This window comes from Pezoporus flaviventris, unplaced genomic scaffold (genome assembly GCF_033815535.1).
Source record: "Pezoporus flaviventris isolate CSIRO_AGI_PZ_B2104156 unplaced genomic scaffold, CSIRO_AGI_Pfla_v1 ptg000031l, whole genome shotgun sequence".
In the NCBI taxonomy this organism is placed as follows: Eukaryota; Metazoa; Chordata; class Aves; order Psittaciformes; family Psittacidae; genus Pezoporus; species Pezoporus flaviventris.
The window spans coordinates 14,184,260-14,208,951 of NW_026892579.1; the positions used below are offsets into that span (position 1 = coordinate 14,184,260).

Here is a 24,692-nt window from a genome sequence, read left to right on the forward strand (position 1 = left end):
TTTAGATTCTTTTTTCCAGCAGTTTAATTTGCTCTATATTAAAAACCCAGGAGCTAAAATCCCAACTGAACCAGGGCTCCTAGCAATGCAAAGGTGATGCTCTCAATCTCAGGTGTAAGAATTAATTCATCTCTGAAAAGAGTGCATCTTAGTGAAAGTAGGGACAGTGTTGTTGGCACTGTCCAAATGGAGATGTCGCATTAAAAAAAAATAAATAGCTTTGAAACTCTCTAAACCATGCACGCTCCCTTTAAATCCACAGGCAGGTTCATTTGTAGCTTTTTCCTTTTAAAATCAGTAACATATTTCAATCTATAAACACATTCAAATAGTTTAAAATTAGTAGAAGAAAAGATCCGGATCATTAGGTGTTCATGCACCATAAAAATTCTTGGCTTATGAGCCTAAATTGACCATTACAGTAGAAGGTTAAAAATCAAAGCCCCTACCCAAGACAATATTCCTGCTTCACTTATTACCAAGAATTATTCCAGGAGGTTTTATTTTATCATTTGAGAGTTGATTAATCTAATTTTTACATTTCAAGGGTGATCCTGCTGTCTGCTTCTGTATACAAGAATCCAGAGCATACAGTACAGAGGCGGCTCCAAGAAAATTCCAACTGACTGCTGCTATAGAGTGCTGGATTTTTTTCAAGCTCATTTTAATCACTCACCTAAAAATATCCTTTTCATCTTAAATTAGCCCTCTTTAAAGACACTACAACTGACATCGGTAGCAAGAGGCAGCTATACCTGTGGCTGAGTTCTGTCTACTCTAAAAGGTAGTACAGTACATTTCCGATTTAGCAGGGAACTTAATGCAGTTAAAATTAACACGAAAACTGGCATCAAACTTTCAGCTTCCCCTGACACAAAAACATTTATGATCCCCAGAGAAATTTTTAACAATCAGGGGAACTTTAATGGCAATCAGGGTTGCTGTTTATGTCTACTATACTTGCTGTTCCTAGCTACTGCGAGAATAGGAAATGAATTCCAGCCATTGAGTACAAGGGCAGTCAGCTAACATCCCTTGTAATAAGGCTGCATTTAAAACATGCAACTGTCCAAACAATTAATATAAATGATATCCCAGACTCTGTCCAACATGTGAGTTTGATTTGTTTTTCACAAATTGTGCCTGACTTATCAGCAGAAATTCATAGGGGTAAATGCTAACAATCCTGCAATGCCCTGCCTCTCAGAAACAAGTGCATTGCTTTGGCCAGTTCTGCAGCTTTAAACCCCTCACTCACACCTGTCACCTTATTACCTTAAATGTAACTCAGGTTGTATATAGAACTCCACTGAAAACAATAATACTGGATTTCAGAAAACACGGAAAAATCACTTAGCTTTTAGATTTCAAATATGTACAGTCTTAGTCCCAGATCCCTGAATGCCAGTGAAAATCAGCCTTTAGTTTTAAAATCCGATTACAAAAGCTACACTTACACAATATTGAGTTGATGTTGATCACTAGAAGGTAATTTCATTGAAAACGCATATTCTCAATAGCGTTCCCTCCTTATTAAGACTCTGACTGTTGAAATAATTTGCAGTTTGTGTCTCTCTTTGGTACTGAATATACAAGCAGCTGAGGAAACAGACAAAACTTCTTACATCTACTGTCAGTTATATAACTCAGACATGTTTATGAAACAAATATTTCTATGTTCTAAATGAATCTTCTAACACATTTCTTCTCTTGCATAAGAATAAAGTTGTCATGTACCCTTCAGAAAAACGTTTACAAGATTTAAAGTGCAAAATAGGTCATCAACAATGAACAACAATGAACAACCAAACTACCTCAATTTAAGTCCATTCTTGGATCTCCATCACATTCAACACCTTCAACTAGCTTTCTCCTGCCCTTTCAATGTCCAAATAGTAGGACAGTTGCAGTCCACTGGAACTCTAAAGGCTAAAACTTCTTTCAAAAAGGAAACAAGACATTCCAATAAACTGTTCCAATTATATTTCAAAATCTACCTGTTGGTTACAGCTGTCTGCGTTAGCCTCCTTTGAAAAACCTCAGCCAAAACTGACAGTCTGAGCTGGAAGAGGAACTAAGAAAAAAAACTTTTAGAGAACTGGATCTGCACTCTGCGAGCAAATGCTGTGCGCAATCACAGACCTTAGTGCAATTCAAGACACACGAAACTAGAGTCTTCGGCTTAACTTTCCCACACCTATGTAGCAGCAATACAGCTAAGAACAATCACACTGTCTTACTGTTCGTTTACGTTGAGACAGAGGTATGAGATTTCAAGCCTTATTTCAATGTTTAAAGTACCTGAGAGTTATGCAGATGACATGATCGGAGAGAATCATGAATATGTATGTGTCTCAAATAAAATACATCAGCATGCTTCAAAAAAAGTTCCCCTCTACAAATGAAACTAAAAACAAGCCCCTCCAAACAGCAAAGGCTGGGGAGTAATCATAATTCAAGATATGACACTGTTGAAGCAAGTGAGGAAGTCTGAAAAACACAAAACTGGAATTTAGACCTAAAGTAAGGAATGCTTGGGCATTCCTCTTGTTGGCAAGTAGAGAATATATGATCTACAATTGTTTTAAAATAAAAACCAGTAAATTTTCAAGCCAAAATGAGAAGCAGTTTTCCAGTGAGAAAATGGAATCAACATTAGATGCTACAGAACATTGGATAATGTGAAGTTTATAGATGATAAAATGCATTTAATAAATTAGCAGTGTTGTCAGAAAACTCCATTGAATCCTGCTATCATAAACATCTGGGAAATTAATATTACTTAATTGAGGTGGGAAGAAAGAATGTTCCTTCTTTTTTCTGTCTTTACTTTGATCAAAAACTCTTCATAAACATAAAAATAGTGATGCAAACTGTTTGTTACTGACATTTTATTGAATGCTCTAAGCTGGTTGGTCTATAAGGAAGAGAACCTGTCTTACAGTCAAAATAACAACTTGTTCATTCTGAGAGAACTGAGATTAAAGTCCTTAAAGATCAGTGAATATGAAAGGCAGCATTGGCTGGAAATTAGTCTGCCCCAGTGCACTGCAAATCACCTTCAACAATTAGACACTTCAACCACCACCTTCAGTGGGTTAAATCGGTGCAATCTACTTTGGAACCTCACAGACTACAAATACGTCTTCGAATTGATATGCGTATGAGCTGTACCAACTGCATTTGAAGCAAAAAAAAAGTCTTACTGAAATCCATAGAATAATTACAGGCCCCAGGTAAAAGTAGCAAGAAGAAATGAAACTGTCTTGAGCTCCAAAAAAACTGACAAGCTGGAACATCTAGTGAAAGAGGAGAGCTGGAACAAGCTCTAATAGGAACAGCACTATTATATGGGAAAAGCCTGGTCCTAAACAATCCTAACACATTGAAAATTCTGTGTCATCATTATGCAACAATAATAAATAACAGCCAGATTCCACATACTGTATTTCCTGAATTTATGCTAAACTAAGTTCACGATACCTGAACAACTCAAAACAGCAAGAAAGAAATTAACTAGTACAGTAAAGGAAGAACTCTGCTGCACTCAGATTCATCAGAAAGAAGAGAAAGGGCAAACATTATTCTCTTACCAGCATCTTTATCACAGCATGTGGGCTGACAAGACACTCCAGTTAGCAACTGCAGGAAGCATAAGTGACTTCAAGGGAAGCCTTCTTTAGCTACTTTGATATTATTTTTAGATAGTACTAAAATAAAGCTATAAATACTTTTTTAATTAACCAATAGTACGTAGAAAATGAACAGATATTTCATATAATTAATTTGAACCCTAAAAGGTATCACCATCATTATGTATGGTACCTTGTTGACCTCTGCTAAAAAAGCTTATACAACTATTCAGGGTTGAATTGCATGGATTGCAACTTTGCAGAACAAGACATTAATTCTTACTGTGATCTATTTAGACTGCAAATCTGCCTGCAGATATGCCTTGCTGTGATGAATCTGGTATTAAAAATACTGCAAAAAGAGTGAAATGCAGTCTAAAGACTGATATGATGTAAGTTACAGGCATCCCACAGATGTCCATGCAGATTTGATACCTTAAAAAAAAAAAAAAATGATTCAAAAATACTCTCCAAAACTACCACTGCTCTGTCTCCCAAGACATACTCTCCTCCTTATTCCCTACCTCCATCACTGTAAATCTGGACACTGGGTCCCACTTCCTCTTCATTCTTATACCAGCGTAGCTCCAGTTACCCTATCTTGGCAGGCTACTTGGAGTACAACAGAGCTCTTGCACGTTGTGTAATCATGTTGACTGTCACTTCCAGAGAATTTTTACTGTCCATTTGGCAGCAATGTTTGCTCATCCTGTTTTTGTTGGGGTTTATTGTTTGGTTGGTTTTGCTTGGCTTTTCTGGGGGAGAAGGGAGGGTGTGGTTTTGTGGTTGACTTTTTGTTTTGATTTGACTGGGGGTTTTGGGGGCTTTGTTTTCAGGGTTGGTTGGTTTGTTTTGGTTTGGTTCATTGGTTTTGTTTTAGATTAATTAGTAGTCTGTTCCTAAATACTTGACTACAGATTGCACATCATGGGCAAGATCCAAAGCACTGCTAATTCTACAGTTGTCTGTACTTCCACTGCAGTGATTTCAGGATTAGAAGTATTAGGGTGGTGCTAATGGAAAATCTGAAAATACCAGAGGTTACTCAGCATAGGGCATGGAAGAAGATAGCACGACTTAAAGTGGACATATACCTGGTGCTTTCCTAGAACCCTCTCATGTCTCTATCTCACCAGCACTACAATACTCAGATTCTTCCCTACTCTTCAATGCTTCCTCTAGTTTCTTTGCTGCAATGGTCTCTTTGGTTTAATTTCTGACAAAGACATTGCATGTAAGCAGCAGAGATATGCTGACTATTTAGGCTGGCATTAAATACACTGTATGACTATCAGTGTTAGGCTTGCATCGTCTTTCTCATTGCATCGTCTTTCTCTTCCCACACCTGCCTGACAACTGGTAGTCCAAATGGTTTTGTGGCTTTTTTGGTATCTCTTATTTCTCAAGCCAACCATGTTTCCCATTCCATTCCATGTCTATTTTCTCAGAAAAATTAAATCCCTTCATATATTCTTGAAAACAAACTGAAACAAACTGCCAGCTCCTTTAACTGTTTAATCAATTTACAATGCACATATTCATACCACCATACTGAACACGCATTTTGAAGGCTTCCCTAAGGCTGACACTCAAAGAACAGATTCTTTCTCCCTAAGACACAGAGCCTTCAAGTACATCCTGGAGCTCTTAACATGAGATCCTGCATGCCTAGGGTACTCAGTAGCTCAGCGTGCTGCCAAACACACTCATCGACTGTTCAAAGGCAGTTATGTTGTTGGAAGGCAAGTGCGTACAGAGAGGATTGTGCTGACATGCACTTCCATGCCCAACTGTTGCACAGATACAGCCAAATGCACCTTATTTCAGAAACAATACTGAAAAATTACAATGGAAACAGTTATGTAGAATTGCTATTGCCTTTTTTAAAAATAAGGCTTTTCATAGATACACCTCAAAGTTATGCTGTTGCTACCATCATGAGCCATCTCCTATACAAGCCAAGTACAAAAACTTAGTTCGCTGGAGCCAGATTTTGTGCTTCATAATAACAGCTCTAATGTTGATAATATTATCAGAATTGGGGGGGGGGGGGGAGGTTAAGCATAAGGTGCCATTGTAATAAGGCCTACCTGTTCTGTGACAGGTAGTGCCCTTGAACCTGCATCGATATTCTGTTGTGAACAAGTATGTATCTGAATGCTTCACAATACACATGACTGCAGTAGGGAAACATTTAACATTTGGTAAACTGAGGCAGAAGAAAGTAAATTCTCTGGTAAAGGAGGAAATCAAACTCCCATGTGCATGATCAGTGGACCATCCTTGTTTTCAGAACTCAAATGGACAAAATGGATGGGAAGAGAAAGCATCTGTCACAAACTGATCATCAATTACATTCGAAATTCACATCTCCTGAAATCCATTTACTGCCATTTAGGTTACACCAGGTATGGTACTACTACTCTCCTACTGAGATTAAACTTGAAACAAATGTTTACCAAACAGAAATGGCTGATAATAAGGCAGAGAAGCCTCACCTGAATGAGATAGTGAGAGCACAAACTGAGAAGCTCCAACAGCTGCAAATGACTCCCAGCTGCTAGGACATCCTGTATCACCCCTGGTTCCAAGAGGATCTGTAAAGAAGAAAATGGAAGGTTTGCCATGTAGAACTCAGAGTACATGTAGAAAATACTAACAGGCCTTTGTTATTTCAGACATTTAAGTTAACATAAAAGAACAGAAAGAACACAATTAAGCATATGGAGAGGTCTTTGCAGGATGGAGATGGAGTTCCCATCCTGCAAAGTTCACCTGAATTACCCAAAGGATTTTTAAGCAGATGGTCCTGTGAGAGTCCATAAACCACATTAACTGCTACATTTTTTAAAAGTAAATGCCTGTTATTTATTTATAAAGGAGAATTTTCAAAATAACACAACCTCCTTTTGTTATCCATATACCTGGATGCTTCCATATATACTGATGAATCACGTCAACAGAATTGACTCAGAAGCCTTCACTACTAATATTATTCATGCTTATAAAAATATATATAGACTAGGAACACCCTTCCCATTCTGCATGGTGCCACTTCCTAATTTTCCTAACCACTGTGTTCATTTTACAGAGCAAGGTTGTGATAGCACAGAGTGAGCATACTGCTGGGGAAGTGCCAGAAAGGGCTTAGAAACCAAGACCGATTATTCTGGCACTTACTCGCATGAAACTCCTACTCATTTCAATTAAAATCACGCGCAGGCACAGCCAGGATAATTGGGCCTCAGTGCCTGGTCTGCTGTCTCAAGGTCAGCTTGTTACAGCATCCCTTTCAGGACACAAAAGTCAACTTATCAGCAATCACATTACAAACTATCCAAACTAATGTTATATTTAAATACAAGTGGTGCAACATCCAAAAATCAGAAATGCATGAGTAAAATTAATTTTTCAAAGACAGTTTATTCAGTTTTATCCTTCTTGTACTTCGCCTGGCAACGCTGGTTTCACACCACATGAGGTCAGTCTCTCACTGCTCCACAGGGAAGTAAAGCTTTTTTTTTTTTCCAGCTGCTTTCTCTTCTGCCCACACAATTTGGTTTAATCTCATGTATCATTTTATGTCTCAAATGCAGTGGAACAGGAAGGATGGCAAACAAAAGGGAAGACACTGCATCGTTTGCAATTAGACTGTTTTTGAGAGAAATTAAAATAAAAAAACCACACACAAGTATTCGCTTCCTCAAGCAAAACCACAAACTATCTTTAACATAATGGATATATTAGAAACAAGCAAGAAAGGATTGATTCTTTTTTATATCAAGAACTCATTTACATTGAGTCCTGTCAGTGTATGACATGCTTAAAGCTTGCGCAAATCACTATATATAGTCATACTAAGTTTTAAGTGAACATATATGTAATTTACATACAGTATAAAAGTTCTTTATCTAGTCAGAAAGACATGTAAGGATCTTAATGTAACCAAGAACCAAGGCCAGCAAAATCTGAGTTTTTGGCTGATGCTAATGAGGTTGCTATGCATGATGAGTGGCAGTTCAAATGGAAAGCTAGAGAGGATTTCAATTACAATAATATCTCCAAGAGGTATACTGAAAAAAAGAACAGCACTGTCAAATATTTTCAAGTGAGAATTCAAGGTCAGACTGATGAAACAGGCTGTTTTAGACCTTGCAGTGTTTGTTATTCAGATATCATTTACACTAAGGAAGTTGTCATCGGATGTCATATTACTTACTAACTGCCGGCCATCAGCTTAGCATTGTCAAAGACACAACATGAAAAGAACGAGAACCCTAAAGCAGACTACTATCTTAAAGGCACAGACAAACTATATTTAACTGTGATAATATTAATGTATTTTAAAGCTACACCAATCCATTTACAAATAATACCAGTAACATTATGAGAGGTAGGACAAGAGATGAGGAGGGTGACTGTTTACTAACTAGAGGTGTATTTGATTTGCACAAAGTCAGCAAAAGAAGTTCATTTCAAGGTGACAGACATTTCTTAGATGTTTTTCCACTTCTTACAGCTTTCCTATGCCCATGCAATATTTTTTCTGCTGAGATAACATACTCACCTTTGTCTTTCCCAAGATAACTGAGAAAAGTCTACTTTGTCTCTTCCTAAGACTTTCTGTTAAATGGAACTGAGTATTTACTCAATACACATTTATGTTTATGAATTAGCTCACCATCAGCAAAACGCATGCTGGGGAAACCCCCAAGAAAAAGAAAAGTAAGTAAAGATGGAAGAAAATACTGCAAGCCTCTTTTCTATCAAAACTGGGGTAATTAACAAGTATTCTACAGCTCTTATTTTCCATACATTAATCAATTACTTGATTTTTATTAATCACCAGCATAGCTGTTTATATGCTACATAGGCCAACCAGCTGAACTTTAACAGTAAATGCACATAAATACCTCCATATTCACACAAGTACACACAGTGACTGACTCTCCTGTTTGTCTAACCCTCAGAGAAATAGCTCTGAGGTCTTCACTGTGATACCTGCAGAAAATTAAGAAGAGGGAAAGCAAGATGTACTTTGGATTCACACTTTAAAAATTCATCACAAATTATTAATGTGCAAACTAGAGAGAGAGAAGCTTAATAATTTTCCCTACTCCATCCTTAACCCAAAGGTTACGAGGCATAATTATTAGGGCAGAAAGGATAATATGGAACCATCAACAACTTCAGATGAATTTTGCAATCTTCACCAGTGACGGATGTGCTTTGTATGACACATGCACTCTTCAGACCAGTTTCTCTGCTAGATTTATATTAAAACTAATTAGTGGCAATTCAGGTATTGCACCTGCCTGCGTCTTACAATCAGTCCTCTATTCAACCCTTATTTCTAAGGGTTAATTTTCATTACGCTCTCAGCTTCTCTCTGACCCATGAATGCTACCCAAGAAAATCAGCTTAACACCTCCCTGCATGCAATGGGCAGGACTTGCAGTTAGTCTGAGTAACTTACTTTCCCAAGCCACCGGGTCTGATAAGCTGTTTGTTTCCAAACTGATTTCCTTTGTCACGCTATTTTTAGCCTCCCTCACAATAACTGTTTTCAAACAGGAATCCTGTTCTTCAAGGCAGCCATTCTACCCCTCATCCTCCCAAAAACCCTTCAGATAGCATGCACTAAATCCAGTTCACTCCCTCTTGTGGTCAAATCCATAGACTAAGGGATAGAAAGGATGGAAAAATGCAGTAATTTGGTGTTTCTTTCCGAGGGAGAAGGTGAAGTCCAGATTAACTATCACCTCTATTAAGTTTCATAAGTTTTCTATCTAGAAAAAATAATTAGATTATTTAATCTATTCTCTGTATATTGCAGGGCATTATATTTCATCCAGACACTTTTAAAGACACTAAGCTAAAGCTACTTTAGGCCCAAGGAGGATAAACTGTGTGCCCAAAGATGGACTAACAGAGGAGGTACTTCTATCACCTTCATTACAGCTATTCATTTAAACACCTCTATTTCCTTCTCAGCTGTCTGGGGGGCCATGGAATAAGTGAGGTTGTGGCACGATTCATATTAAAAATAAACTTGCATTATGTTATGACAGTTAAGAAAATATGTATTGTCATGTCAGAAAGTTCTAGAAAGTAAACCCTATGGAATTTAACACAGAAAGAAGAAAAAAGAAAAATCTAAAATTCCTGCCAGTCTGATGCAAAAGAAAATTTCTTCCCGACTCCACTTGCAGTGATCAGCATTTCCAATGAGACAGGCATCTAAGAAAAGTACCACTTGTTTTTCCCTGCTGGAGACCATCCTGTGTGCTTCAGAGCAATCAAAAAAAACCCCTAACTTTTCTTTTAGAGCAATTTAAACTGAATTTCACTGGCAACCAGTTAGCACTTCTGCCCATCTCCCTGTTTATTTGGCTTCAGTGGAATCCTGAGTTCCTTGCACATTGAGAAGTGTTGCTTCAGGGAAGTGTGAGCAGGGGAAGAATGTTCTAGTCTGCTGCAGGCAACTGCCCAAAGCCCTGACTTGTAATGTTTGATAGCACTTGCCATAAAATCCAGATGTCTCATTAGTTACTACCAGAAGGAATCCTGAAAAGCATTTCTTTGATATGTCATAATATTTTTCCAGAAAACTAAATGAAAACCTGTATTAAATGCACAGCATATAAATCATAGAATATCTTGAGTTCAAAGGCACCCTTGGGGATTATAGAGTCCTTGCAGGACTACCTAAAACTAAACCATACAGCTAAGAGCATTGTCCAGATACTCCCCGAACTAACAGGTTTAGTGCCATGACCACTTCCCTGGGGAGGCTGCCTCTCTGATTCTTTCTTTTCAGCTTTGGTAATTTAGAATAATTTTCTAACTTTAAGAAAACAATCTCTATTAGTAAAGAAGCAAAATATTATGGTTTAGAAAAAGAGAGACCATCCAGGACTTGGTCAGAACTTGGTATTAAGCCCTAATAAAGCTGTTGGTTTGCTGTGTTTGTCTGTAGAAAGTTATTTTTCCCAAAAGAATTTCCTGTCATTGATATAACAAACGAAAGCAATTACTTGCTTTTGTAATGCATTTTGAGGTCCTCAAATAAAATTCTAGCTAAATGCAAAATATTTCTATTACTATAAGGACATATGATAAAATATAATTACAAAGAAGAAAAGTTCAAGTCAGCGAAACATTTCAGTATACACAGGACCCCGACTGTGTATTTTTATTTTTGTTGAATTAGGATCATTATCATCTACTGCAAATTAAATCCAGTGTTCTTGCACAGTTCTTCCTTGAAACTATGACGCAGTGCCTGTCAGCTGATTCCAACAATGGTTAGCACTTAGATTTTGCATATGTATATGAGATCAACATAAATTATGTAGTTTGCTGGACCTAAATTTGAGGAGGAATTCAAAGGCTCATCTAAACTCAGAAGGCTCAAAATTTCAGTTTGAACTACTTAGTCCCCCAACACAAAGTTTATAAAAGCCTGTTTTCTGCACTGAAACTTTTTAGATGCCTGAAGGTTTTCCTTTGATCAAAAGCACCTTTTCTTACAATGATGAGCGACTTACCACCCAACTACACTGACCTACTTAGGGCCTACCCCATTCCTCCAAATTAGATTTTCTCTCTTGGAAACAGAAAAGCTAAAACCCCCTAAAAACAGTCAAAATGAGCAGGTAAGAGTGTCCACAACACTCTAAGCCAGTGGTTAAGACTTATTTTGACAGAAGGAATTGTGAGGTCTAAACTTTTCACCAAGAACTGTTTCTCTATATTAATAATGTAAAACATATAGCTCTGTATTGACTGTACATCATCCATCTCCCTTCCAATACATATCTGACACCTGCAAAATACCCCTGTGAGAAGGAAGGGTGAGCAATCTAGTCACTGAGAATCTGGCCTAGTGTCACTGCTGTCAATTGTAAAGTAAGAGAATGACCTTAAACCCCTTTTATGAAGAAAGGATATGCCAACTACAACAGGTAAAGAGTCAACTATGACAGGAAAAGAGTTGTGTCTCTGAGTATCAAATATGAGGATTATGTGGTAAAATGCCTATAGCCAAGAGGGAATGTATTTATGATATTTTTTCATTATTAGAGTACTACCGAGAGCCTACACACATAGAACAAAACCAAGTTCTGCTGCTATTCCTTTTATTACTTAGTATTTATTTCCATGCTAACATTTAATTCTTCTTAATGATTAGGGACCATAGTACTGGCTCAATTCAGTTGAATTACGATATTAATTATATTTAACTTGAGCTTTACAACAACATTTTCTTCTGTTGGACAATCAATTTTCCCTTAAAAGCAAAATATTTCCAGCAGTAATTATGGTAACGCACTGTCTGCATAAGCAGACAGGAAGATGAAGTTTGTATTTTCAGTCCTCAAAACCAAAAAAAAAACCAAGCAAGGATGGCCGTCTCATTTCAGATTGCAATGTCATACTAAAAATTACATTTCTTCATTTTAATAACTAAAAAACTGCAGGCATCCAAAATTGCCATCATGCAATATGAAGTATTTCCACCAGATGTCTCCAATAGATTATTTTACATAGAAAGTTATATTTGAGCTACTACACTTCAAACTGGATGCAAGTTTAGCAAAGTATTAAAGAAATAAAGAGAAGCAAGTTCAAACTGAGTATTTATCTTGTTAGACATGGATACCTGTTGTATTTTAAACCCAGCTGGTAACTCAGCACCACAGCCGTTCAACTCACTCCCTTCTTCTTCCCCTCCCTACTCCAGACGGGATTGGGAGAAGAATCAAAAGAATGCAAACCCCATGGGTTGAGATAAGAACAATCCAATAAATAAATAAAGTACAATATAATACTACTACTGCTACTAATGATGATGACGATAAGGGAAATAACAAGGGGAGAGAATAGTAAACTAAAAGGGTAAGGGGTTAAAAAAAAACAAAAACCAATAAACACAAGTGATGCACAGTACAATTGCTCACCACCTGCCAACTGATACCCAAGCCAACCCAAGCAGCGATCTGCCCTTCCAGGTGACTTGCCCCAGTTTATGTACTGGGCATAATGTCTGTGGTGTGGAATATCCATTTGGCTACTTTGGGTCAGGTGATCTGTCTCTGCTTCCTCCCAGTTTCCACTCCTCACTGGCAGAGCATGAGAGTCAGAAAGTCCTTGATCAGAGTAAACATTACTTAGCAACAACTAAAACATCGGTGTGCTATCAGCATTGTTCTTAGACTAAAGCCAAAACATAGCACTGTACCAGCTACTAGGAAGGAGGAAAAAAATAACTGTTAGAGCTGAAACCAGGACAAGATCTTAGGACTGGCATTAAAATGTTGTCAGTTCCACAGCATTATCTAAAAAGAAATCCACTTTTGGGATGAAGATTTTGTCCAAACATGTTAAAAATAGACACATCAGATCATGTCTTGATACCTACATTTTGAGAGTAATATCAGGTTGTAATTGGCATAAGTGAGGTTTGGGTTAACAAGAAATAGTTTCTGCTTCTTACATCAGAAAGAGTTCACAGACTCAAACTAAAGGCAACTGTTTTCAGAACTCTGATGTAAGCATGCAGTAATCAATTATTTATCAATAACATTTGTGGATTACTCCCACTCACTTACCTTGAAACATTCACCCAGATTCTGTCAGCCTGAGTCAGTACGTAAGCAATTCTCACCACATATAAAACCAGTGCCAGAAGAGAATTTTAAGGACAACGGAAAATTTGACACTGCAAATTCTAAGACCTGCATATCACTGAGATATGCTTCAAAAGCATCTTTATGAGAGAAGTACTACAGAATCCTTCCCATTTCTCTGGGCTTCAAAGTAGCACTTGGTGTATCTGATAGGACAGTGCAAACTTTCCCTTATAATCACTTACATATATGAGCAACTGTACATACATGCAGATCTATATTTAACTCAAGGAGCACACTCATTTATTCAAAGTAGATTATACCTGAAAATGAAAGACTCCAAAGTCTCTAAAGGATTGAAGGCACATATTTACTAGTGAGCTGAGGATACTGTCCTGAAAGCAACATGGGGTGAATTCCTGGCTTAATAAAAGCCAAACCCATCCTTTCAAGGTTCTCAACCTATTTTGCACAGGTTAATTAGGTTTTGAATTTGGCTGAATGACAGGGAAGTACACCTCTATTCACAGCAGACAGGATGGGTGAGACAGAAATCAATTACAATCCATCTTCTCAAAAGATACTTCCATTTAGCAACAAGAATTCCCTCTTCAGAATAATTGACCTATCAAAACTTTCAAGTGGAAAAAACAAAAAGCATACCAATGACAAGTCATGCACTGAGATCTGCAGCCTATTCAGTAATATAGCATGATATCTCTGTCTCTCATTTATATCAAAGAAATCTTTGAATAAGTGATCTGCATAACAGCAGAAAAACGGAAATTTCAAGTGCTAATCTCTAAGGCCAATGCTAAAGTATAACTGTTGCATGGGATGGTGAAAAAAAGTAGCTCCTTTAAGACAGGGAAAAAAAAAAAGTGTCTTCCTTATTTCTATCTAATTCCCTTTGAAAAATGATAAGGCCACATACTCAATCCACAGTATGGAAGCAGATGCCTTAAAGCTGTACAATCCAGCAACTCTTCCAGGGTAACATAATATAGATTTAACCTTTCCATTTCAAAATTAGATAATAAATAAATATCCATCAATGGATTCAGTTGTTGTAGCAATATTTCCAGAAATAGTTTGGTTATCTAGAATTTTAGAGTCCGAAGCAAAAGTAGCTCAATGTTCTGAACTCACTACCTACGAACTCTGAACTGAGATGAAGTCACAGAGCAACACTGTCCAAGCGTGCAGTGCAGAGATATAGCAGATCATATATACATCTGTTTCTTTTGGTGGGGTATCAGAGAGAGGAGGAGAACCGCTTTGCATTTCCTAAAGTAACATGATACCTAACCTGCTATCATAAAAAAATGCTACAATAAACACGCACAGTACCTATAAGCATTTACAAAGATTCTTAGACTGCATCTGTCCAGAGAGTAAGACTACTTTTCCCCTTAATTATATAATTTGTCAAACACAGTAGAGTTTATAAATATTTATTAGAAAATCACCAAGGGTATTTTCCCTTTCTGTCCATGTAATTTAGCATGCAGAATCAATCCACATTAACGTTTTATGAACAGCCCAGCCGCCATAAAAGGGACATACAAGTCCTACATGGTTCACTAGCTGGCGACAATGCACATAAACAGTGTTTTATTAGATAATCCCTCTAAATAACAACAAAGAAATCAAGCCAACAAACAGTATATGAAAAGTAATATCTTAAATCAAAAGACCTTGTACTGAACAGCATACAATTTCTAGTACTTCTGTAAAGGTCATATTCAGTTTTTATTGCAGTTTGCTTTAATTTTTGTCTCTTCATTTGAAGAGCTGTACAATACCTGTCCAGTATATGCAAAGTCCAGGGCTTGTTTTAAACCAAGGCTTGTGACACCATGCAAATTCACCTCATCAGCTTCACTTTCAACCATGCAGAGACTGAACATTGCCTATGGAAAGAAAAGAAATGTTACTAAACATTAAAAACCAATGCCCATTCAGGATACCAGAAGAGAAGTATTGATTTTTCCACCTCCGCTAACCTTTATTTGTCCTTGGATAGAATTCTAAATAGCAGCAGACTTGCAAGTTAGAATGAAATCCATAACAAGTTTTGAATACTAAGCCCATAGCAATCAATCTTGCAACCAAGTCCTTTAAACAATAAGGAAATACGAAAACTAATTGTGGAAAATCTGAAACAAATCCTTTTGGTCCATGTATATTAACTAAGTAATTCAGGTGAAATCAATAGGAACAGTCACACAGTAAGGTATCATTCGATAAAAAATGACTGGACTTAATACAAGCACCACTAGAAATAATACTTAGGTTTAATGTCATATGTAGGAAGGAACAATAAGCCCTACTGCACAATTACTTTTATGACAAGGGGTGGTTATTACAGCATCTTTTATAAACAATCATTTCCAAATAATTGTCTCAGACCAGAATGTGAATAATACTCAAGTTATTGAATGAGAAGGATGGATGGAGATGCAGTCACCTAAATTTACAAGCTCCTCTTACTTGTTACTGCCCCAGTTTCTCAGATCATAGACAAGGTGCTATGGAACTTCTCTGAAAATAACATCGAGGAGAGACACAGTCCTTTTCACCTTGTCTTACCTCCCAGATCATCAGTCTTCGGTGCCCTCCTGGACTGAAGCAACCCTACTCAATCTCTAGATCCTCATTGCAATTTTTTTTCTTCCTGTCTCTGATAAACTTAGATGGCTGGTTTTGCCCTTTGCTCTTTCCTCTCAGCCTGCATTCCTGCTGCAGTACCCCTATTTATCACTCCTTCCTTCCTCTTATCAGTCCTTTTCTCCATTCTTTGCCACTTTCCCACACAGTTTTTAACAAAATATACCACTCACAGTCTTTAGACAGTAAACTGTGAACAAACAAACTGAACAGTTCTACCATCTGTCATGAGTAAAGAGTCTAAACTTATCCCCAGTAGGTTTTGTGCCAAACTTAATGCCTCTATGGAGGCGACCAAACTTTACCTTGGAGATCTCTCATAAAGAAACACTTCTTATGAACATACCCTCTGTCTCTACTCTGACTGATACCTGCAGAAACTGAAGCAGCCAACAAGCACACTGGATTTCATATGTAAAGCCTGTACACTGAGCCCTGCTGAATTTAAAGGAAAAAAAAAAAAATAAGCCCTAATCCCTCTAACAGTTTAGCACATAGCATCCACCTAGACCCAGGTGACTTTTTTAAAGAACCAAGTGTTTCCTGCAAAAGGTAATTTCTTCTGAAAATGCTATTATCTTCATCATTAAAACACCATAATTTTATAATAAACCTGTTGCCTGGAAATCATCCAGTATAAGCAAAAGTGACATTTATCACACAGTTGCTCCTTGTATTTTTGCAATTTCTATTTCAGCAAAGTGGTATCAGGTCTTCTTCCAAACTGTCAACAGAACAGAAGCTTCAAATAGTTTAAAAGATTTATCAAAAAAAAAAAAAAACCACGCAAAACTCATGAAATATACCTAGATAGGAAGAAAAAAAAATCTAGCAAGCTCAGGCAGTTTTCTAATTCTATTAAAAATGTAACCAGAGTTGGACATTGCATTGTCATTTAGATGTATCAAAGGGGCTCTAAGAGGTACCATGAGGCTCCAGGGCTTGTCAGAAGCTGCAAGGTACTACCAGCCACCTGCTCCTTGCAAAAGCAGACCTATGGAATAGACAAGCTTCGCTTCTCAGAATTTCAATGCTAAATTAACTTTCTGGCTAATATTCCATTCACACACCAAAGCATGAATAAAGAATGTGAAGTCTCAAAGCAACACCTGTCTACATAGGGGCAGATCTGCACACCTTCCGTATACTTAGTTCCATCACAGACTGCCTGGAGTAAGGCTGGAAATGCTCAGTGATACAAGATCCTGCATGCTCTGCATTCTCTGACTGTGCTGCAGCAACTGTCTGTACACTACCTATTGGTACACAGGAATCAGCCAGACAGAGTGGTTACTAATAACGTTTCCATACTGATCAGGGGCTGATGTCCCATACTATCAGTTAAGCTCACAGATACAAAGAAACAACCTGATCTGTAGACCACAAATCACTTCTGTGAAGAACTGGCAGACTTACTAACTTTACCTTAGGAGGCTTTGTTTACTATTCCTCTATTGTACCACTGAGACTCCAGCATAAGCTTACACAGGGTTTATTACTATACCTAACTTAGTAAACTCAGCAGGCTCAGGCCGCTGTCACTGTAATCATCCATGGTGTTTGACAAACAGAGCCTCCAGCATGGCTTTGACTTGCTGCCAATTAGCACTCTCCTACGGAATGCCTAAGCCATAGCCCACTATGGTTCAGGGGATAACTCGAGCAATGGCTGTTCCCAATAAACAACATGGATGAAGCCAACCTGTTTGCACAAAGGTTTTGCCACATGGGCATGAGCCATGCTGTGCAAATCACTCCTGGGGCCAGAAAACCCTTTATCCATCTTATTTGCTAGTACAGGCATAGTCTAATAGTGCAATGGGCTATCACATTTGTAAGACAATGGCTTTGTGTGCCATATGCTATATGGAATTAATTTTGTCTCATACTATCCTCTGAGTATTCTGTGGAAGTTTTTGATAATGTGCATGAGCTACATTGTTTTTTTCCAGGGGGCAGGTGCAAGGCCAAAGAAGACGATCGAAAGATAACATCTGCAATGGTCCTCAGCCAGTTCACTTTCAGCTGACCTGGATTAGCCTCCAGGAAAGCAGTCTCCCACACAGATGAACCTAGTACTGCTCAGTGATCCACACTGCCTTCACCAGCAGGCAAATTTGCTATTCAGCCTGGTGGTTTAAAGGTTTAATCCAGCATGAAAAAGGCTGTTCAATCATGGGCAGAACTCAGTCTTTAGTTTGTGCTGCTGTACTTGCCTATTGTAGTTTTAACTGTAGAAACATGTGCATCATTTAATTCTGGCTTGAGACTTCACCAATACCTGTAGATGAGTTACACTTGGACTGTCAAACTCCAATTTCAGATGCATCTCTGAAAGTGCTCTGAGGTTTTCTGAGCTTAAATAGATCCATCAGTCATGCTTTTAATGCAAGGCTAGTAGTCTATTTTCCCCTTGGGTATGTTAAAGCAATAAGATAAACATTTTAATGGATATATTCCATTTGTGGAATATATCTTGTTTAAGCCACAAATTAGGATGGACTCATTTTTGTGGGGCAGGCAGACACTTCATTAGTTGTAAAAAAGAGGTGGAAGGAAGGAAGGAAGGAATAAAAATAAATAACTCTCAGACTCTTGAAAGTTTGACTTCAGAGTAACATGGCAAGTAGGTGGGCATATAACAGACAGAACACTTACATGCAGTTTCACTACTTTGCCCCCAGCAGCCAAAGGCACCTTTATAAAATGGTTTCTTCTGCAAACACAGGACACAAGAGACAGCAAAAGCTCATAACTGAATGGCACATAACAATAGGGTGACTACACTAAAATGTGACCAGATCTGATATTACAGGGCAGAACAGCCTGAGTAAAATATGTTTAGCACAGTCACTGGGTCTAACTTCCCTTGCTCAGCTTCTGCTATTACTTACCTTTCAAAAAAAACAATGCAAGACAGGTACAAAATACCACCAAATCAGAATAATATCTTACTGTTAAAATAAGTACAATTAGATAAAAAAAAGTTTAGATAGATTTTATCACTCAGACAGCACTGCAGCAACCTGTACAGACTCCTTCACAACATACAACCTCAAGAACAGACAGCAGGGTCACAGAAACACAAGATGATATTCAAAATCCCCAAAATAAAAATTGCTCACTCTCACAATGGTGAGGTACAAAATAGCTCCTTGCCTTTGAGTCATTTTCTTTCTTACTCAGATGTTCCATACCCATGAGAGTAATGAGTTTGTCCTCATTTTTACACATCAATCTTACAGCCATGTCAGGCATAGCAATCAGTAAGTCATGACAAAACAACCAAGCTGTATGGTATTTTACACAAGTAAACTCCTTCAGTGAATTCCACACAACTTGTGGCCTTTTGAAAACAAGAAACAGAATCAAGACATACACAGCCTTGGGAGACGGGTAAATGCATATAAAAAGAACAAGTGGTTATGCTGTTAAAAAAAATAAAAATACAGTGACCAAACCTGTAAGTAACTTACTGCTATGACCTGGGGAAACAAACTGGAATTCTTATTATTGAGCTTTTATAAGTTTTGTGCTGGGAATAAAAATAAATAAACATATATATCCATCATATTGGAGAAATGTCTATCATATTTGAAAAATCATGGCAGTCAGGTGACATTCCAGACAACTGAAAAAAGGGAAATATAACCCCCATTTTCAAGAAGGGGAAAATGGATGACCCAGGGAACTACAGACCAGTCAGTCTCACCTCCGTGCCTGGCAAAATCTTGGAGCAGATTCTCCTGGAAGGCATGTTAAGGCACATGAAAAACAACAAGCTGCTTGGTGACAGCCAGCATGGCTTCATTAAGGGGAAATTCTGCCTGACCAATTGGGTGGCCTTCTATGATAGGGCTACAAAACTGACGGACAGGGGTAGAGCAGTTGATGTCATCTGCCTGGACTTGTGCAAAGTGTTCGACACTGTCCCACACGACATCCTTGTCTCTAAATTGGAAAGATATCAATTTGATAGGTGGACCACTTGGTGGGTAAAGAACTGGCTGGATGGCCGCACGCAAAGAGTTGTGGTCAATGGCTCAATGTCCAGCTGGAGACCAGTAACGAGTGGTGTCCCTCAGGGACCGGTGTTGGGCCCAGTCTTGTTCAACATCTTTGTCGCTGACATGGACAGTGGCATTGAGTGCACCCTCAGCAACTTTGCCAATGACACCAAGCTGTGTGGTTCGGTTGATACACTGGAGGGAAGGAATGCCATTCAGGGTCAGAGCAATCCCAGGCACAGCTACAGGTTGGGCAGAGAAGAGATTCAGAGCAGCCCTGCAGAGAAGGACTTGGGGATGTTGGTCAATGAGAAAATGGACATGAGCCGGCTTCAGTGTGCGCTCACAGCCCAGAAAGCCAACTGTATCCTGGGCTGCATCAAAAGGAGCGTGACCAGCAGGTCCAAGGAGGTGATCCTGCCCCTCTACTCTACTCTCATGAGACCTCACCTGGAGTATCGTGTACAGTTCTGGTGTCCTCAACATAAAAAGGACATGGAACTGTTGGAACAAGTCCAGAGAAGGGCCACGAGGATGATCAGGGGACTGGAGCACCTCCTGTATGAAGACAGGCTGAGAAAGTTGGGGCTGTTCAACCTGGAGAAGAGAAGGCTGCGTGGAGACCTCATAGCAGCCTTCCAGTATCTGAAGAAGGGCTATAAGGATGCTGGGGAGGGACTCCTCATTAGGGACTGTAGTGATAGGACAAGGGGTAACGGGTTAAACCTTAAACAGGGGAAGTTTAGACTGGATATAAGGAAGAAATTCTTTACTGTAAGGGTGGTGAGGCAGTGGAATAGGTTACCCAGGGAAGCTGTGAATGCTCCATCCCTGGCGGTGTTCAAGGCCAGGTTGGACAGAGCCTTGGTTGGCATAGTTTAGTGTGAGGTGTCCCTGCCCATGGCACGGGGGTTGGAACTAGATGATCTTAAGATCCTTTCCAATCCTAACTATTCTATGATTCTATGTTTTTTTTATATATATATATATATATATATATATATATATATATGAACACTGAGGTAACCACTGGCTTCTAATTTAGAGCTGTATAAAACCTGTTAAACATTTAAAAGCTATTTGAAGGAAATTAATAAAGGCATTAAATGAACAATAATATGATACATGGAGGAAATACTGGATAGAAGGGAAACTGGTAAAATGCCTGGAAACTTGACAGAAAAGGAGAGGAAATTGTTATCAGGGCCTGTAATAACAGCATCTGAAGTTAGGTAGCTATATAACAAAAATAAGTAGAAGTGTTTTCTGGGTAATCAATAGATAGAAATAGGCATGTTTAGGCACCAATTTACAGAACTTCTTAGGATGAAGTATTTTTTCTTCTCTAATTGAATAGGAAGCCTAAACACATAGACTAGCCTAGATGCCCAAAATAGGTGAAAACTTTAATCCTAAGTGTAAAGGGTTGAGTGAACTGAAGAATGAAAGTCAAAGAGGTAAGATTGAATTGTGTCCTTCTAGTGTATTCATTTTAGGAGAAAAATAACTTTTGAAGATAAGTATTTCTCGAATGAAAACTACAATGACAGCATCAATAAACTGAGAAATGTTTGCACCTTTAAGTTGGTTTCCTGTGACAAATTACTATATATAAGAACCAGATATTTCTTCCACTTCTCTGAACTCACATAAAGTAATATTCAGTTTAAAAGCATTAGGTGAGTGGGTCTTAAAAAAAAAAAGTTACAGATCACCAATTATGAGAGTCTGAATCCACACAAAATGCCTTCAATTTGCCTATCTTAACCTTCTTAAGCTCATCCTTTACTTCAGCTACACCAGCCCCTAGCCAAATTCTTCTTTTATTAAGCTTTTCAAAGCCAGAAAGTAAGCTGAGCTTAGTACAGCAATCTTTAGTAACCCAAAGAGCAACGTTTCCAAATTTCCCCCCTCTTAAACACCATTTTGATAATCACCAGCAGCCCTGGTTCCAAGACCACTACAATACAAAATGAACATTTGGTCCTCCCACCAAGGTATAGCTCTGACCTATACAAATTCTGTTTGACCACCAACTTAGCAGGGAATAGCAAGCACAATAATAAAGTCCTGGGATACTTTAGAATCGCCTGCATTAAAAGCTGCGTTCACGTGATGTTCATAAGGTTTCATCAAAGCTTTCTGCTTGTTTTGCTCAATATATCTTAACTCAGTCCATCTCCCACTCAGCTTACCCTGTCACCTTTTGTCCTTGACTAACTGGCAGTGGAAAGCTTTTGCAACTGATGTGAAAGAGCCTGCCTTTACCTCCAGCTGTTGCTCTTGTGTGCCTGTCCAGGAATCGGACACATTCTCTACTGTAAAGTGCATAAGCATTTCCTGCACTTCCTCACAATCACCACCAGATAGGGAGAGTGGAAAGTTGGCACAGTGAACTAACATTCTTGTAGCTCCTTTCATTGCACCACACTCAAAAAGACGAACATCCAGGAAGACAAGAACTAACAGCAAGTTAAGCTCAACACACATGAGCTTTCTTATCTCTAAGTCAGTACAGAGCACTGTGTTAAAAGAATCACTCTTACTTTTCCTACTAGTTATCAACTAGTAAGCACTCTAGTCAGATATTATGGGAAAAAATTCTTATTAGTCTTACTATAAACTAAACCTTAAATATGTCATCCCACCTAGCCTCTTATTACTAAGGCTGAGCTCAATAGGAAAAAATGGCACCAAGCAACTTGTTTGGTAGACATGTTAACTATTTAACAAATTTTCCCACCCAATTCAGAAACATGCCTGAAAAAAACAAAAAAGAATGATACATACTTACAGCTGAAAAAGAACTCTACAACAATTTTGACAGTGATTAAACATCTATCTACCCAGCAAACTAATTGGTAAAGAACTGATCAATGACATCGTCAAGGTTTTCCTTAGCTATTTATCCCCTGCACTGAATTCTGAAAGTAACTAACACTACACCTAACATTGTTTTACTGGCTTAGAAGAACAGAATTGTAATTTCAAATTTCTGCCTCCACAATTCCACAATTATGTTGCTTGAGATCTCTTTAAAATTATTTTTAAAATAGATAGGCATCTTCATTAAGTACAGTGTTTTATTCAAATTCACTTCCTAAGTATGTGCACTTCTATATTCACCTGTTTCACATCTTTCTTTACAGGAAATTGATCACACTTATTTCATGCATCAGAAAAACTATGAAGAAAGTAAACTAACACTTCTGAGATCTTGGATCAATTTCCTACACTGCTCAGGGAGCTCAGTTTTGATATGATATTTCAAGACATTTTTACTTTATATGCAATTTTAAGCCTGTGAGAAATCTTACTGGCATCAATAGAACAGCTCATTGTGCATTCTTCCTAATTTGGGACCTAAACCTATCATATATAGGTCATTCAAACTTAAAAGTATCCTGTTCTGAGACTGTCTTATCTATTTGGACTTCAAGGTCTTTCAGGCCAAAATATTCTCCTTTGCAGTTCATACTAAAAATAACAACTCACTGTTTACATAATAGAAATAAATCAGAATCTATTTAATCTCCTTTGTTGTACTCCTATTAGGTGTTAACTTCATGTTCTAATCCTTCATTACAATATTACTTCCTCTTTGCTGTTTTCACCTATCACAACAAAAAGAAAAAAAAAAATTCAGAATGTATTAAGAGGAGTCAAACTACTACTTTGACAGATGACGATGTCCACATTGAGTATCAACTGTGTTCTAAATATGTAATGGTAATGTATCCTTATCCAAATAACTAATTTAATATGTGAATGTTTCTTTACTGTGTAAATGTAAAAATGCAACTCATTCTTCTCTCAACTAGGCATGTCATATTTTGCTTTGTTTTCCTCCCAGTTTAAGCCTGTCTATCCTAAGTCAATCATCAGCCATGTCCTCTGGAGTCTTGCACACTGAAAAACGTATCTATCAATACCAATGGCATGAAATGTGATTAAGAGGCTCATTACATGATTCCTCTCAAAAAGTTCTATATAAATTCCCAGAGAAAATGTCACATAGTGTCAGTCACTGATAACTGAGCCTGCCGTAATTCATCTGCTCAATGAAATCTACGTAAATACTGTTTTTTAAGCATTTGCCAAGCAACTAAAATGAATCCTGTTAAATGAAAAGGTGAGATATCATTCACAGTTTAAAGAGAATATACAGTTATAGAAATGAGAAGAAATAAAAGAAAATCTCAGCAACAAAACATATGGGTTTATGCACATACTAAAGTCCCACATATAATACTGTTTGCAAAGAAAATTCCACGGAACCTTTCCTGTTTCTTTAGTACATCACAGTGTCAGACAGTGATACGTGATTACACAGTCCCTAAGAGCTTACTAAAACAATGATACATGCAATGCATTTATTGCATTGCACTGTTAATACATAAAGATATCATTTTCTTAGTATCTTCAGAAATAAGTAATGAAAACTGAAGTAAAGATCTAGCCTACAGTTTAGAGGGCTTAAGGATGCAGGGTTTGTTTTCTTTTCCTGTTTTGGGGAGTAAACCAGCAAGAACAAAGTAATTTTCTTGGTTGTGATAAGGCACAGGATCTTCAGTCACAGTCAAAATAAAAACAATATAAGCATTTGTTTCTAAGAAGTTGCCCTCTTGGCTAAACTTGCATCAAACCTTATTTATGTTTTGATAGTCAGTTTAATAGCCAATGTAATGTGTCTTCCTCAAATTGCTGCTTAGATGCACAAACAATTTATGACACAAAGAAAAAGGATACAT

General features: G+C 37.9%; 1 protein-coding gene across 5 annotated transcripts in view; it reads right to left on the bottom strand.

Moving 5' to 3' along the window:
- The window catches only part of KLHL32 (kelch like family member 32), a 124,775-nt gene that overhangs the window by 56,880 nt on the left and 43,203 nt on the right, over positions 1–24,692 (bottom strand). For all 5 annotated transcript variants that reach the window (XM_061460259.1, XM_061460257.1, XM_061460258.1 and 2 more), the window contains exons 4-5: positions 15,070–15,177; positions 6,131–6,229 (exon numbers count right to left, since the gene is read on the bottom strand). In XM_061460259.1, the coding sequence (XP_061316243.1) occupies positions 6,131–6,229; positions 15,070–15,177 (207 nt within the window). The remainder of the gene's footprint in view (positions 1–6,130; positions 6,230–15,069; positions 15,178–24,692) is intronic.